General features: G+C 36.4%; 1 protein-coding gene across 9 annotated transcripts in view; it reads left to right on the forward strand.

Moving 5' to 3' along the window:
- The window catches only part of slit2 (slit homolog 2 (Drosophila)), a 94,536-nt gene that overhangs the window by 38,322 nt on the left and 38,243 nt on the right, over positions 1–17,971 (forward strand). For all 9 annotated transcript variants that reach the window (XM_016559853.1, XM_016559857.1, XM_016559858.1 and 6 more), the window contains 2 exons: positions 17,093–17,164; positions 17,601–17,672. In XM_016559853.1, the coding sequence (XP_016415339.1) occupies positions 17,093–17,164; positions 17,601–17,672 (144 nt within the window). The remainder of the gene's footprint in view (positions 1–17,092; positions 17,165–17,600; positions 17,673–17,971) is intronic.

Raw genomic sequence — 17,971 nt, forward strand, 5'->3', positions numbered from 1 at the left:
CCATTTTTTATATCCATGTATGTGGTTACAGTAAAATCATATAAAACAGTGAAATCGCTCAGGAAATATGTTCTGTTTTGCCTGCACTTGAGACGGTGACGTGTGAGCGCCACGGACAGATTCTTCACTCTTATTGGTTGTCGCTCGCGAAATTCGCTGTTCATTTGCATAAAGTTAAACAATTCTTAACTTTTGTCGCTTGACTCGCATCGCTTGACAAGCCCACATTCTGTCGCCAACGGTCACTGTCGTTCATGTCGCCGAAAGTCGCCAGCTCTCCATTGAAAATGAATGGGAGCATGTCGCTTTGTCGCTGTGTATCGCTGGCAGTGTGAACGGGGCTATAGGATGTTGCGCATGCGCGACTGAACGAATCACTCCCAGAGACGACTCGTTCTTCCCGAGTCACATTAAAGATTCGTTCAAAATGAACGAATCATTTAAGAATGACCCAACACTAATATGAACTATACAGACACGAGATGAAAAGAACATACTACGTAAACTTTTCTGAATACAGTCAGTTCCCTACAGAAACACATTCATATAACCCCCCAAATCAATATTGAGGATTTTCTTCCAATAGCTGTGCATCATGAACAGTGAGTGATCTGCATGCTACAGTATTTTTCTCTGTGCGTCCATCTTCAACGTCTCTGGCCGTTGTTAATGGACGTTTACAGACTTCGTATTTTCCCATAAATTACATTTTGGAAAACAATTGCATTACAACGCAGTTTGTGCAAGTCCAGAACAGAGACGAGTTGCTTGCAATAAGACAAAAATCGGCCGATCGCGTAAGTTCCAGGGGCAGCTTCTTAAGTTCGTCCATCCTACACACACGTGACTGACTGACCGCTCGCTCGCACCAACAGGAGGAGGAGGGGTCGTGTTACTCTTTTCACTGCACTCAACCTGAGGGATTCCTACACATTCAGTCTTTGAGGAGACATGAAAAACAGCGCATACCACAGGAACGGTATAATGGAAAATATTAGCGGTTTTGAAACCGTGAAATTTTCAAATCGCGGTATACCTTGAAACCGGTAATCGGCCCATGCCTAATTTAGACACACTCACAAAAGTCTAAAGACGAGCCCAAATGCACACACACACACTGCAGTTAAGTTCAACTTTAAGTGAAAGTCAAATTTTTGTGAAACATAATACAATTGTCCACTGATACTGCATGTGCATCTGTTGTAAACACAGTATGAAGTTTGCATGTGTGTATTTGTGTGTATGCTTTCACTCTGGGTGGTAATGTCTATCTGCTCATGTGGGCCAGTTAATTTTAGACGTCTCTTTCTGCCCAGAAGTCTCACTCGCGTCGCGTCGGTGTCTGTGTAGGAATTTGTCACTGTATGTGTCAGATGAATGCATGAAGCGTCAGTGATTTCAAAACTAGATGTTTATCAGATCACACCTAATGTGCTAAACACTCACCCTCAGATCATTCCAAACCCACAAGACTTTCGTTTGTCTTTGAAACACAGGAGAAGTTTTTTATGTAACCTGAAAGATTTTTGTCCCTTAGTTGTCCTTTCTAGCAAAACGTTGAATTCAACAGGTTCATAAAGACATTGTAAATGAATTCCACATGAATTCAGCAGATAAGTTCTTAAGATATATGATCACTTTATACAATAAACATTTTAATTAAGGCTTTCATTCACATATACGCTCATTTGAGATTTGTTTTTGCACATACAGTATTGCAAGTATGGCTGAGTTGCCATTTATCATTTGATGTGCTCTATGTATGTGTGCTGATCTGTATTTACTGCTACAGTATTTATTGACTCACATGGAGTATTTTTATGATGACTTTATGAAAGAAAAGAATAAAGTATTTTATTCTTGAGTGTATGTGTGGCTTTATGAAGTGTCAACGTTTAGGTGGCATGAAGGTGAGTAAATGATGGACACTGTGAAACACTGTGGTTTGCACCTCAAAAACCATGTTTTCATCACTCCAATAGTCTGTGTAGGGATGTAACGATTCACTCAACTCACGATGCGATACAAATCACGACACAGATTTCATGGAACAGCGGCAATATAGTGTTTCCTTTGGTTACCACTGTAAACAAAGAATAGCTGCGCTTATAAACACTGCTTTATACAGAGGCAAGATGAAAAGAAAATACCATCACAATTCCTTCAACATCTCAACCGATTTGAATTCTCAAATATTTTTATTGATTTTCAATTGGCTCGACATGCAACATTGAGCCTGTGTAGCATTTTCTTTTACCGATATAATTTGTTGATCGTTTTTGAGAATGAGGGCATGTCACACAACCTTTCCTTGATGGAATCTGCCTAATTAAGTCACAGGGGATTTGTGACCCTGGAATTGTGAAGCTATCAGAACAAAAACTAACAATTTTGGTTTAATTTTGACAAGACAGTTGAGAACCGCTGTCATAAAGGTTTTTGTGCGTGTGTACAGTATGTGTGTGACTGCTTAACCAAATTTTGGGGACAATTTGTACCTAAACGTGAGCTAAATCTGACAGAACAAAATAAAGTACATTTTTATCTTTAAACTGCAGAAAGTTTTCTGTTAGGGTTAGGATGTGGTTATTGTATTTATAACTAGCTGTTTATAAAAACACAGTGGACGTCTTTGGGATGTCCCCATTTAAATAGCTAAGTAAACATCTGTCTGTTGGCAGACATGTAGGGGGAAGTTATTGATGAGTCATTTGTATTTTACTGAATGTTGTGTCTAAAAGCACAAATGAATCTGATCTTCTTTGATTTGGTGTAATAAAACTCTCCACCATGGTGTCTGGCTGCTCTGGAGATGTGGGTGTGGTTAGGCAAATATTTGTGTTTGACAGACAGCGGTGGCTGACTGTTTATTGAAGTTTATGTCTGATGGACAGAACTGGAAAAAGAGCAACACGCCAACTATGAATAATCTTTTGGAGCAAGTGTACAGACTGCAGTGGTATGTGTTTGACGTGCATTATTGGCTTTCTGTGATTGTGGATGGTATCCTTCACCGGTCAATATGTTTTTAGACACACTAAAGCTAGCACGCTTTCACAGACGCAGCCTTTATCAGTGTGACCCGAGGACACAAACGCGCACACACTTACACCAGGTCTTTCTCTCTCGCTCTAGAAACGCATGACTGAAGGCCATGTTTTAAGAGGGTGATGGAGAGAGCGGAGAAGAGAAAAGTAAAAGAGCATCTGAAGTGAGCGCCAATTTGCCTTCCAGCTTTTGAGGGTTTTTTAAGATGCTCAGCTTTCAGTCCGTATAAGACATAGAGGAATGACCTCTTAAACCACTAACACACACAAAAACTTTCAATGTCTACTCATCCCTGGTGGCATTACTAGAATGCCATCCTGAGGTGAGCATTTGGATGAATGAAGCAGACATGCCATTTTAAGGAAAATCTATATCCAATAAAACTATATTATAATACAATATAACTATATTCAATTTTAGGAATGAATTTTAAGCCGATTACGTGATTTGAGAAGTCATATACAACACAGAGAAAAGTCTGTCGCTTTCACCAGAAGATTGTGTTGTAATATTTTTATAAAAATTTGAAAGGTCAGAAATATTTTTTTAAAATGAAACATATGTGGATAGCTCGTTTACGGTAAGAGCTATAACACACATGTACAAAATAGATAAGGGTAAATTTTCATTATATGTTTGATGTTAAATCTTCATATTCCATTGCCACTCATATTACACACCAACAAAAGGAAAACTCTTCATGCAAGTCATTTTATGATATTACTAGACACTACTACAGCAAAATAGAAGACAAGTAAATAAATACTTGTACTAAAAACTTTTTAACATTTTTTTTTAAGTTTTTAAAAATTAACAATAGGTATGCAAATTACCTTCAAAAATTCTTCAATAACCACACATTTCAGTGAAAAGACCTACACAGCTGATAATTAATTACAGACAAGTTAGTGTCAGCTGAAAGTAATTTTTACTTAAATTTTTACTTTGTTCTTACTCAGCCACCTATATCTGCGCCTCAATCTAACCGTCATTACATCTGCTGCCTACATATATGTCTGCAGGAACCAACATTACCTCATTGTTTTATGTTTCAGCTTTGCTCAGTTCATGTGAGGATGTTATATATATAACATGTTGTAGAAATCTCTTCTACCGCATGATGATGCGTTTAAAAGGCATTTGAGCATATGTATATGAAAAAGACAGAGTGTGTGTTATAAGAGGTGTATTGAATTGCAACTGTCAAAATAAAGTGAAATTATCTCAAGGTTTTAATAGATCTCTACTCCGTTCCTCTTCTCTCGAATGCAAAATTGAAACTATGGACAGATGGACAAATATCGCTACATTCTCTCTCTCTCTCTCTCTCTCTCTCTCTCTCTCTCTCTGGGTGTGTGATCCCAATTCTCATGTATACTTTAAACAAACACAACTCTTAAACTCTTTTTGTTTTAACATTTGTTTCATGTGGAGGAAAAAACAGTGTTTGTGTCTATGTGTGTGTTTGCTTATATGGATGCGTTATTAGCCACATGCAACTATGTGTGAATGTTTGTGTGTTTTGGTTGGAGTATATATTGAATTCCTGTCTTTGTGCTTTCTTGCTGTCATGGAAACATGTTTTCGGGGAGGACGGTGGTCCATAGGAATCAAATGAGGCGTGAATAATTTATCTCTTAATGACTTCATTCACATCAATAGCATTGACTCTAATAAACCTCCTGCCATGACTGAAGTGTGTGTGTGTGTGTGTGTGTTCCTCCATGTTGCACTGATGAAAGCAAACACACTTACGTGTGAGTTTTCATGGTTTTAACTTTAAATGTTGTGAAGTCAGGGGATTTTCCATGGAAGCGAGTTAGTGTGTGTTTGTGTGAGTGTGTAATTATGCATATGTGTTTGCATTGGGACATTTACACTCTTTTGAAACTGTATGAATTATGGAGTGGAACATTATCTTTCAAAGACAATCAAACAGTTACACTTGCGTAGTTTATGGTAATTTAATCCCACTGTCTACAGGTTTCTCTGTTGGAGTTTGTTATTATAATTTAAAATGTCTGACCTGTATCTTTAGTGTGTGTCTGTACATGCTCAGATATGTTGTAACATAACAGTGTCAGCATTTACCATGTTTGTTTGATAAATGTTCCATAGAAATACCATGTTTTATTTTTTTTTAAGTATCAATGTATTATATAAAGTATGCTATTCTTTGGCATAAACATCATGGTAAATAAATATGGTAATCAATCAGTACAATGGTATATAGCAAATTAGCATATTATTAAATTGTTATTACATTGTAATACATTTACCAAAATTGGACTAGTTTGAATCTCATAGTCAAATGTTTTAACAGCATGTACCTGCATGTATATATATATATATATATTTGTATACTCTCTCTCTCTCTCTCTCTCTCTGGGTGTGTGATCTATTAAGATAGTCAGACAAGGGTTGACAGATACACAAAGGCTTCTGCAGTTCTATTGTGGTGGCAGCCTCACCATACAGTATGATCATTGTGTATGGCCTGCGGGTGGACTGTGTGTGTCTCTGTGTGTGTGTGTGTGATCATGGGACTTACACACTGCTCTGTGATGAATTACTCAGAGTGGGCAGATTATGCCAGTATGACATTGATACATTGAGACATCTAGTGAGATTTTATTGCATTCAAAATTTGTGTGTGTGTAAACGGGTGGGTGTATAAGGATTTTTGACGGTGGTCCATAGGAATCAAATGAGGCGTGAATAATTTATCTCTTAATGACTTCATTCACATCAATAGCATTGACTCTAATAAACCTCCTGCCATGACTGAAGTGTGTGTGTGTGTGTGTGTGTTCCTCCATGTTGCACTGATGAAAGCAAACACACTTACGTGTGAGTTTTCATGGTTTTAACTTTAAATGTTGTGAAGTCAGGGGATTTTCCATGGAAGCGAGTTAGTGTGTGTTTGTGTGAGTGTGTAATTATGCATATGTGTTTGCATTGGGACATTTACACTCTTTTGAAACTGTATGAATTATGGAGTGGAACATTATCTTTCAAAGACAATCAAACAGTTACACTTGCGTAGTTTATGGTAATTTAATCCCACTGTCTACAGGTTTCTCTGTTGGAGTTTGTTATTATAATTTAAAATGTCTGACCTGTATCTTTAGTGTGTGTCTGTACATGCTCAGATATGTTGTAACATAACAGTGTCAGCATTTACCATGTTTGTTTGATAAATGTTCCATAGAAATACCATGTTTTATTTTTTTTTAAGTATCAATGTATTATATAAAGTATGCTATTCTTTGGCATAAACATCATGGTAAATAAATATGGTAATCAATCAGTACAATGGTATATAGCAAATTAGCATATTATTAAATTGTTATTACATTGTAATACATTTACCAAAATTGGACTAGTTTGAATCTCATAGTCAAATGTTTTAACAGCATGTACCTGCATGTATATATATATATATATATATTTGTATATACAGTAGTCAACATTTGAAGTGGATCAAAACATTTAATCAAAGTTGTCCTAAGACAAAAACGCATTTTGGTTTTAGGTTTTAGGACAACTTTGATTAAATGTTTTGATCCACTTCAAATGTTGACTACTATAGTTATTCATATATACAGAGAGAGAATAAATATCATATTTATTTATTACATTGTAATTACATTGTAATTCATTTCTTACATTGCACAAGTTAAAAGACAGTTTTTCCTGCAAGACTTTCTGACTTTGACACACAGTTTGCATCTCTACATTTTATTTGTATGTTTGTCTTGGCCTTAATACAGACATACGTAACCCCCTGCATGTGTGTGCGAGCATCTGAAATTGCAATAAGAAAATCCCATGACAAGAATTTCAACCACAAAGCAGGCAGGAAAAATGAGCATCACTGAGAGATTTCAAAAATATAAAACACTGCGAAGTGTACTAAAGTCATTGAATACATTCAAATGAGGTCCCCCAAAGTGTGAATATGCGGTTTAGACATAAGGAATACTGCGCGGGACTCTTCTGCTATGCTTTATGGCTTGGTCAGGCGTTAACAGAACCTTCCATTAGCCTTCAAACAAAATCTCCCTTCAACCATGATTATTTGTTCCTGATGAATTCGTATGAGAGTGGAACTATGGGAAAGGTCACACAGAGAGAGGGAGATGATAATGTTGACTGTGTTTCATATGTAATGTAATCAGATATGTAAAGCTGACATCTTAACAGCTGCTCTGGGCCGAGTTTTATTGATTGGTTCATGGTGGTTAAGCCGAGGGAAACTTCTAGTAAGGCTGACTCGCAACCTGCTATTACAAATGTGAGGCGCACACGTACTCGTGCAAACGCACACACAAACTGCGGTGATCGTTAAGCAGTAAATTACAGAAGGAAATCCTCGACGGCTGTATGTAATTCCCACTGGCAGATTGAGTGTGACTAGAAAACCACACCGTCTCCCTCTTACTCTCTTTCTGTTCACTGAGATTTTCAATCTGTATTTTGTAATTGTAGATTACAGAGAAGCTGAATTTGGACTCATCTGCTAACTCGTCGTGTGTTTTTGAGAAACTGAAGCTTAAAGCTCCAAAATCAACAGCTCTGACAGACACATCCTTAAAGTGGCCCACTGAAGAAATGTGGGCTTAACTCTGTGTGTGTGTGTGTGTGTGTGTGTGTGTGTGTTTGAGTGAGTGTGGAAAGGACAGATGGACTCAAGCAGCTGTGTGTGTAGCCATTGGTTATGACTAAAGTTTTCGGGTGTGTGAAAGACAACAATGAGGCCTCGTCTGTATTTGAACTGGAATATTTCAGTTTGACTCACACACACACACATATACTGTCTGCTGGAATCTACGGCAAATAGCTACGAGACTCAAAACATCTTGAAAAGATTTAGAGAGAGAGAGATGAGAGAGGGGAAATAGAGTTACTATCTCCTGTCTTTCATCTTCGAGTGTTTCTTTGTCTCAATTGTTTCGATCTGTGTGTCTTAAAGAGAGAGAAAGAGCAACAGATAGACCGACAGAGACAGAAAGAGAACTAGTCAGAGAGAATGGCACACAGGGAGACACAGACGGAGAGAAAACAAGTGGTTGTGGGAAAGTTGGTGGTTGTCTGTGTGCACCCACATTGGCACAATTAAATCCTGCTCTCTCACATAAACACACACACTCACTGAAGTCTCTCTGACTTTTTGACCCTGAACTCAGTATAAGGCTGGATTGCACAATCTTTTCATGATTATTCAACATTAATGTTTTTCTTTGCCTTAAAGAGTGTGTTATCAGATTAGTTTCTCCTCAATGACTTGCAAGTATGAGAGTGTTATGGGCAAAAAAAAAAAGTTTTTTTATTATTATATTATTACATTGCTAGATATAAATTCTAATAATTTAATTTATAATTTAATTAATAATTTAATTATATATACGTACATGCCTTGACTATTTAAGTACATTTTTATTTAAATTTTTGCAATAGACTCTTTAATCTACTTTGCTTTAATAGCTGTTTCCATCCAAGATTAAAATTTAAAAATTAAAATTTGTTTGATATAACTCAGAAAAACAAAAAATAAATAAAGCAGCATTTGTATTCCATCTGTTTAAGAACCCAAAATGATCAATTCTGGAAAAGGAAATGACATTGCCACTGGAAAAGTAGCTGCAGTGGCTCTATTAATAAATTGATATACTACTAATATAAAATAAATGTAATAAATTACTTTCAGCTTAGATTGTGAAGACAAAACACTGTGACAAACTTCACATTTGTGGTCAGCGGCAGAGGGAACAAAAGTGTGCAAGAAAAAGTTCTGCAGAGTAAATAGTAGCCATTCATTTTAATGATCACTTTGGCATTTCAGAAATACCAGAGCAACATGTTTTCTTCTGTGAGGGAATGATGTTTAAGTAAAGGGACTTAAAAAGTGACTTTTTTGATGCTCCTCTAGTTTTTTTTTGGAAAGTTGGTGGTTGTCTGTGTGCACCCACATTGGCACAATTAAATCCTGCTCTCTCACATAAACACACACACTCACTGAAGTCTCTCTGACTTTTTGACCCTGAACTCAGTATAAGGCTGGATTGCACAATCTTTTCATGATTATTCAACATTAATGTTTTTCTTTGCCTTAAAGAGTGTGTTATCAGATTAGTTTCTCCTCAATGACTTGCAAGTATGAGAGTGTTATGGGCAAAAAAAAAAAGTTTTTTTATTATTATATTATTACATTGCTAGATATAAATTCTAATAATTTAATTTATAATTTAATTAATAATTTAATTATATATACGTACATGCCTTGACTATTTAAGTACATTTTTATTTAAATTTTTGCAATAGACTCTTTAATCTACTTTGCTTTAATAGCTGTTTCCATCCAAGATTAAAATTTAAAAATTAAAATTTGCACCATATAACTCAGAAAAACAAAAAATAAATAAAGCAGCATTTGTATTCCATCTGTTTAAGAACCCAAAATGATCAATTCTGGAAAAGGAAATGACATTGCCACTGGAAAAGTAGCTGCAGTGGCTCTATTAATAAATTGATATACTACTAATATAAAATAAATGTAATAAATTACTTTCAGCTTAGATTGTGAAGACAAAACACTGTGACAAACTTCACATTTGTGGTCAGCGGCAGAGGGAACAAAAGTGTGCAAGAAAAAGTTCTGCAGAGTAAATAGTAGCCATTCATTTTAATGATCACTTTGGCATTTCAGAAATACCAGAGCAACATGTTTTCTTCTGTGAGGGAATGATGTTTAAGTAAAGGGACTTAAAAAGTGACTTTTTTGATGCTCCTCTAGTTTTTTTTTAGAAAATGTGTTGTAGTCTTCATACAGAATTAAAAATATATATATTCTAGAATATTATGTTCTTTGTTTACATTTTTAAGGGTATGTGATTTTTCATCTCATTGATATCCCACTGATATTGCCCAGCCCTAACTCATATCTCTTTTTTCCAGGAAACAATTAATCTAGCTACAATCACTGATTCCATGACTTGTCGTTTTACCATCAAATTCATTATATAACCTGGGTTTGCTTTCCAAACGTTTAGTACAATCTTTATTTTTTTGACTAGAACTTAAACAGTTTATATGACGGGTGAATTCCAAACTCACCAATATTTCAGTCTGCATTTGTGTGTGTCTGTGTGTGTGAGAAGGAGGGCAGCCTGTGCCCTAAGAGCCAGGCTTACAAGACGAGTGCTGAATGCCTCCAGTTCATAAACACCTCACTAATGAGCCTCTCAGGGGAAAGCAAATGATCAGCGCTCATTTCTTCACAGATCCCTCTAACATCTGCTAATATGTGTGTGTGTGTGTGTGTGTGTGGTTTCTTTGTCTCAATTGTTTCGATCTGTGTGTCTTAAAGAGAGAGAAAGAGCAACAGATAGACCGACAGAGACAGAAAGAGAACTAGTCAGAGAGAATGGCACACAGGGAGACACAGACGGAGAGAAAACAAGTGGTTGTGGGAAAGTTGGTGGTTGTCTGTGTGCACCCACATTGGCACAATTAAATCCTGCTCTCTCACATAAACACACACACTCACTGAAGTCTCTCTGACTTTTTGACCCTGAACTCAGTATAAGGCTGGATTGCACAATCTTTTCATGATTATTCAACATTAATGTTTTTCTTTGCCTTAAAGAGTGTGTTATCAGATTAGTTTCTCCTCAATGACTTGCAAGTATGAGAGTGTTATGGGCAAAAAAAAAAAGTTTTTTTATTATTATATTATTACATTGCTAGATATAAATTCTAATAATTTAATTTATAATTTAATTAATAATTTAATTATATATACGTACATGCCTTGACTATTTAAGTACATTTTTATTTAAATTTTTGCAATAGACTCTTTAATCTACTTTGCTTTAATAGCTGTTTCCATCCAAGATTAAAATTTAAAAATTAAAATTTGCACCATATAACTCAGAAAAACAAAAAATAAATAAAGCAGCATTTGTATTCCATCTGTTTAAGAACCCAAAATGATCAATTCTGGAAAAGGAAATGACATTGCCACTGGAAAAGTAGCTGCAGTGGCTCTATTAATAAATTGATATACTACTAATATAAAATAAATGTAATAAATTACTTTCAGCTTAGATTGTGAAGACAAAACACTGTGACAAACTTCACATTTGTGGTCAGCAGCAGAGGGAACAAAAGTGTGCAAGAAAAAGTTCTGCAGAGTAAATAGTAGCCATTCATTTTAATGATCACTTTGGCATTTCAGAAATACCAGAGCAACATGTTTTCTTCTGTGAGGAATGATGTTTAAGTAAAGGGACTTAAAAAGTGACTTTTTTGATGCTCCTCTAGTTTTTTTTTAGAAAATGTGTTGTAGTCTTCATACAGAATTAAAAATATATATATTCTAGAATATTATGTTCTTTGTTTACATTTTTAAGGGTATGTGATTTTTCATCTCATTGATATCCCACTGATATTGCCCAGCCCTAACTCATATCTCTTTTTTCCAGGAAACAATTAATCTAGCTACAATCACTGATTCCATGACTTGTCGTTTTACCATCAAATTCATTATATAACCTGGGTTTGCTTTCCAAACGTTTAGTACAATCTTTATTTTTTTGACTAGAACTTAAACAGTTTATATGACGGGTGAATTCCAAACTCACCAATATTTCAGTCTGCATTTGTGTGTGTCTGTGTGTGTGAGAAGGAGGGCAGCCTGTGCCCTAAGAGCCAGGCTTACAAGACGAGTGCTGAATGCCTCCAGTTCATAAACACCTCACTAATGAGCCTCTCAGGGGAAAGCAAATGATCAGCGCTCATTTCTTCACAGATCCCTCTAACATCTGCTAATATGTGTGTGTGTGTGTGTGTGTGTGTGTGCGCAGGACATTTTCATGGATGACAGGTGGTCTCCCCAACACCACTGGATGTTAAAGAGAGAGAGAAAGTGTGAACCACACATTCACGCTCAGAGAGTACTAATCCATTTCCAGTGTTTTTATCAATGTGTCTCAGCTGTCAGTGGAGCCAGTCTACCATATATAATGTTGAAACAAACTCACAAATGACAAATTATATTAAAGTCACAATGAAACAGAATTAGCGACAAATCTTTTAGTCCATACTGTGACATACCTCCAAGTGTTACAGATTATCGCAAAACTCATTAGTTGTTGAATAGAATTTGAGAAGAGGATGTTGCACTCAAAAATGAATGCAGTCAACTTTAGAGGGACAAAGTTTAGGTGGACTAAGTCTGGAGAAGAATGTCATTTTCATCAGCAGATCCATTCTGACATTTTCATGAAACATTATGAGGTCAAAAACAAACAAACAATGAAACATGCATGTTCAAAATAAGATCTATATTGTACATTTGCAAAATCTTCATTCCAAATTTAAATTGTACATAATATTTACTCAAAATTCTGTTTGAAAATTGGGACTGGCACAAGAAAACTGCAAAAAGAGAAAGAGTATCATCCAATTTCAATAAATCAAAATTGCCAAAAATCAGGCGATTAATCAATGCTCTTTATGTATGTGTATATAACTAAAGTTAACCTGATAAGGAATGAAAAAACAACCAGAATGTGAAGAAAGAAAAGTACAAGACTTGGTGTACAAATGCAGAATTAATCAACTTGCAGTCATACCGAGCAGACACGCATTGGCAGTGAGAGTCTGTTTCACCCTGGCTCAAATTTTAAATCTTTACACACGCCGTCTGAGTGAAATAACCGTTTCCAATGCTGTCCAAGCAAATCCAAACACTTCCAGCTCTGATGTTTGTGTGCTTATCGTGTCATTTGGTGAGATAGTGTTGTTTCTGGTTCGTCATACTGGCGGTAATGTAACGTTTGCTATCAAAGGCTAAAGGATGTGATAGCATCTCCGTCTGTCTGTTCTCCCTCTCACTTTCCACTCATTCCAACCTATCAGTTTACTTTACCCTCTCTTTCCTTCCTTCTTTTCCTCTCTATCTTTTTTGAGCATTATGTGGTAATATAGACTAATTTTTGTAGAATTTCTAGGTTTATTCCACCACAGACTTATTAGGATAAAAACAAAATTTCGTTTTAGAAAAGTGTTGTTTTGCTTAACCACAGTGCAATGGAAAAAAGGCAAGCATCCATGTAAAACAGCAACTTTAAGACCAAGCAGAGTGCTTTGCCAATCGGTTACTTAAAGTCGTGGGGCACAGGACAAAATGTTAATCGGTGGGCCCCCTTTTCCAATAAGAAGGCTATAGCATAGTGCACTTTAGTGGGCCCCCCTCGTCACAGGGCTCGGGACAACATTCTTGGTTTCCCATCCCCCGACGACGGCCCTGGTCGGGAGTGGACGGAACTTAATAGTGGATGGAGCAAATCAGTTACGAATACAGGGCAAAAGTCACACTGCATTATTAAAATTCATCAGCCAAATATATAACATGTTTTATAATGTTTCCCCCCCACCAGCTTTGATTTTGAATCAAAATATATAGTAAATCACTGACAGGATTTAATTGAATTACCCTTCTGTCATTTTTAATAATTTAATAGTATTTTAATTAATATTTAACAATTGTATTAAATATTAATATATTTCTGAGTCATTGGCATCTGTATTACCTCTACAAGGTTAATAGACATAAGTAAACCTAAACAAAAAGGTTTAGTGTAATATGTTGGCGTCTGTGCATGGTTGTCCATGCTGGTAAGATTGTACTGCCCCCTAGTGGATGAAGATTAAATCCATCACTGCGGTTACATGCAGACAAGTGTGTGTTTGAGTGAATATTTTTGATATTATAAATACTTGTCTGTCTCCCTGGCATTTTCATTTAAATCCTGCTGCTCTGTGATTGGTGCTGTCATGTGCCACTCATGAAAATGACAGGCATCTCGATGAATAGAGCTCTCAACAGACAGACAATCTATCTCTGTCTCTGACCTTGCCGCATACACACACACACACACACACACACACACACACAGAGCTGATCTCTTACGGTCAGTGTCTAGTTTTTGGAGACTGAGTGTCTGTCTCCCATTATGATTGACAGGTGAGAAATTTGACTGACAGATCTGGCTAGCTAAACCGGCTATTCATGATCTGTAAGGGTCCCATGCTGTGTGTGTATGTGTGTGCGGGTGTACGTCTATAAATGAGAGGGTTGTCTTTGACAGTCTGCTTTGCGTGAGGGAAGACACTTCATTAAAGTCCCTACGGAGACGCACACACAGGAACCCGCACATATGCACACTCCAAAGGTGAAAAGGTCAACCTTTGGGAACTGCTGAATGGAGATTTGATCACGTGACCGGGACTTAAAATCTGATCATGTGAGCCCTGAAAAAAAAAAAATCTGGCATTTTGGTCGTGGCTATTATGACATTCATTGAAAGAAGTTAGTTAATTGATGTTAATTAATACAGGTGGGCTCTTCATAGCTCTTCATTATATTCATTCACACTGTATGATAACAGAGAGAAAGAGACACATTGATTAGATTAGATTATTTTAACTTCTCTCAGTGTTTTATGGTTTTATATGCGTTTTTTTTTTCTCCACAGCAGGAGAAAAGAAAGAGTGAAAGTGACAGCAAGTGAAGGACAGAGAGTGGGATGAAAGCAGGGATTAAGCTTCTGTTAGTTTTTGTTCATTTATTGAAAAGAGAAAGAGAGCTAGTGAAGCACTTCCTTTAAAGGTGCTCAGGGGTCATCATTCAACCCTCTTTTTCTCTCTTTTATTCTCTTTTTCTTTTTCTGCTCTTGATGCTTTCCTGGGTGTTCCACTCTATGCTGCCACAGAAGTTGTATTTGTTTGTGTGTGTGTGTGTGTGTGTGTGTGTGTGTGTGTGTGTGCGCGCGTGCGTGTGTGTGTGTGTGAGCCTCCCTAGTTGTCTAGCCCACCTCCCACCATGTCTTTGTGCGTGTGTGTGGTGCTTCATTCAATGTTAGTCACCCTGTAGCACTGGGAACAGGTTTTTTTAATTGTTTGATTTGATTTAAATAGTTTGTCTGTGCCTGAATTCGTCTCACTGTCATATGGGTGACAGCTGGAATGTTTGTGCTGTAATCCAGAAGTACGTTTGATCTCATAAATGCGCGCACAGATCGGTGTCGGTGTCCTGTACAGGCACAGATGAACCTGATTAAAGACGATTCCCATTCAGTTCACGCTCAGGTCATGTCAGGATGACATTTTTAAAGAGCGCTGAAGACTTACCCAGGCTGTTTAAATGTCTGCTCTGATGCCTAAAGAACCTGGGGCTTCAGTTAGAAATGTTTGTTTAGTCTCATCATAACTATGTTCATTAAAGTTTGGTGTGTGCATATTGGTTGTGTTTCTTCTTTCGGTAATACTTTATTTTGATGGTCCCTTTTAAGCATTCTGTTGACAATAAGTAACTTTGCACCTACATGTCAACTAACTATTAGTAGAATTAGTAGACTGTCTGCTTAATATCTGCCAACTCTTTATTGTGATGATCTCCCAACACACATTCTACTGACTATAAGTAACTTTGCAAGTACATGTCAACTTATTCTAACCCTAACCCTAACCCTACCAGTCTACTAATACTCTACTGACCATCAAAATAAAGTGAAACCCTTCTTTCAGCTGTTTTATATTTTGTTATATTCAGCTGATAAATGTTGCTTTTGTAAATAAACTTCAATATTTAGCAATAATTGTGATAGTGGGTGCGATTGCATCTTTTTAGCTGTTATATTTGAAAAAGGTGATATTTCATTCTGTTTTCATTTTGTTCTTGTTTTCCTTCCTGCTTTTTTTTCTTCTGTTGTTTATTTTTTTCCTGCTGACAGTATCTGCAGATGTCGATGAATGTTGAATACTATGTGCGATTGTGTTCTTTGTATGTCTTATTTGAACACAAGGCTATTAGTTATGTGTAGATTTCACACTGGTGAAGTGATTAATTATATCATCCCTTTATTTTTCTCTAGTACACTGTCTTCTCTGTCTTATTTTTTATATTGACCATTTATCTAAAGCTGCAGGGGGACTTGATTTTTGTGGTTCGAGACCAATTTCAGGATTCATAAAGCATTTATTTTGTCATATGGTGAAATAATCAGTCTTTGCCTCTTCTGTCAGACAGACATTTTGTCATTATTTACTCACCCTCTGTTACTCTAAAGCTGCATGACTTTCGTTCATGTGGAACACAAAAAAAGACATTTTGAAAAAGTTCCGCATCACTCTTTTCTATACAGATTGGAGCTTCGAGTTTAAAAAAATAATACAAAAGCACCATAAAAGTATCCTAAAAATAGCCCACATCTTTTACAGGGGCCCTTATATTTATATTGTTATATTAACAATCTTTATTAAAATACTAAAAAACAGTTCATATAAAATTGTATAACATACAACTGCAGTGTTTCCCATTCATTAACCAGACTGTGGCGGCACACTGAACTGACATTATATTTTATATTTATTTACATATTTTTATTTATTATTTATTTGCATTACAACAGAATTACCAGAGATACATTTTAGATACAAAGGGGCCGTTGAATATTGACAAAGGGGGGTCTTACAGTCAAAAAGGCTGAGAAACACTGAATGGATCCATTGAATTGATTTAATCAGTTTGATTTATCAACTTAAATTTCATATTGCTTCGGAAGACTTATTGCACACAAGTCATATGAACCACTTTTGTGATACTTTAATGTAATTTTTGATGATTGAAAGCTCCCCATTTATTGTTATGGCATGCAAAAAGAGATCAGAACATTCTTCACATCTTCTTCACTCACACATTTCTCCTTCTGTGTTGCAAAGAAGACAGAAAATCAAACAGTTATGAAATGACATGAGGATGACAAGTAAATGATGACAGAATTTTCATTTTTGGGTAAACTAAAATGTTTATTTAAAAGTCTGAAGGTTGAGGTCTCAGTCTGCCTTTGCTTTTATTGTACACAACAATAGCGAAGGAAAACAATTCAGTGTACACATGCTTTAAAGAGATCTACATATTAGTATCTGTCTTCATAACTGCTTATGATTGTTAATGTTCTTTCTGTTTATTTACCAGTGACCTGAGTGAAAATCAAATCCAGGGGATTCCCAGAAAAGCATTCAGAGGAGCTACTGAGATCAAAAACCTGTGAGTCTTCTGTATCTTTGTGTGAAATAGAGAGAGAGAGAGAGAGAGCTTTGAATTAATGATTGTGTGCTTTAATGAGACGCCCAGGCAAACTGACCATCACACACACACACACACACACACACACACACACACATATATAGGAGGAGTGGGCAGTGCAGGTAGACAATAGTGGAGGAGAGCACAGCAGACAGAGTGAGTAGAAAGGCTGGAAAGTGAAGAACAGTGATGAGGGGAGAAAGACTGACAACAAAATGAGTGAGAGAAAAAAAACAGATTGAAGGACAGGAGAGCGAAGGATGTATGTGTTATTTTTAAGTAAGGATCAGTAGTGTTTATGAGAGTGTATTACTCTATTACCATATTCATTGAACACCAAGCAGAAGAACCGACATCATCATCTTCAAACATTTTCTCTCTGTTTTTTCTCTCTCAGGCAGCTGGACTATAATCAGATTTCCTGCATTGAAGACGGAGCGTTCAGAGCTCTGCGGGACCTAGAAGTACTGTAAGTGCACTGCATGTGTGTGAACTTGTGTGATTGTATTCTGTTGAATTAAAGCCACTGCAGAGATCTTTTTAGATATCCTGGTTTTACTAGACTTGGGTCAAAGCTGGGCCACACAGGTTTTGGGACTGTTCCAAAAACTTTGTTTGATTTTTAGATTGAAATTGAGATTAGAAAACCGTATATTCATGTTAAATTGGTATGGATTTCTCTGTAGGTGACATGCTGTGTTTGGCTGTCAGATCATGCCTGCTGAGTGTTGAATGATTGTATAAAATGCATATCTGCTTTTAAAAGTT

The sequence above is a fragment of the Sinocyclocheilus rhinocerous genome, unplaced genomic scaffold (genome assembly GCF_001515625.1).
Source record: "Sinocyclocheilus rhinocerous isolate Xijiao unplaced genomic scaffold, SAMN03320098_v1.1 scaffold1129, whole genome shotgun sequence".
Classification (NCBI taxonomy): Eukaryota; Metazoa; Chordata; class Actinopteri; order Cypriniformes; family Cyprinidae; genus Sinocyclocheilus; species Sinocyclocheilus rhinocerous.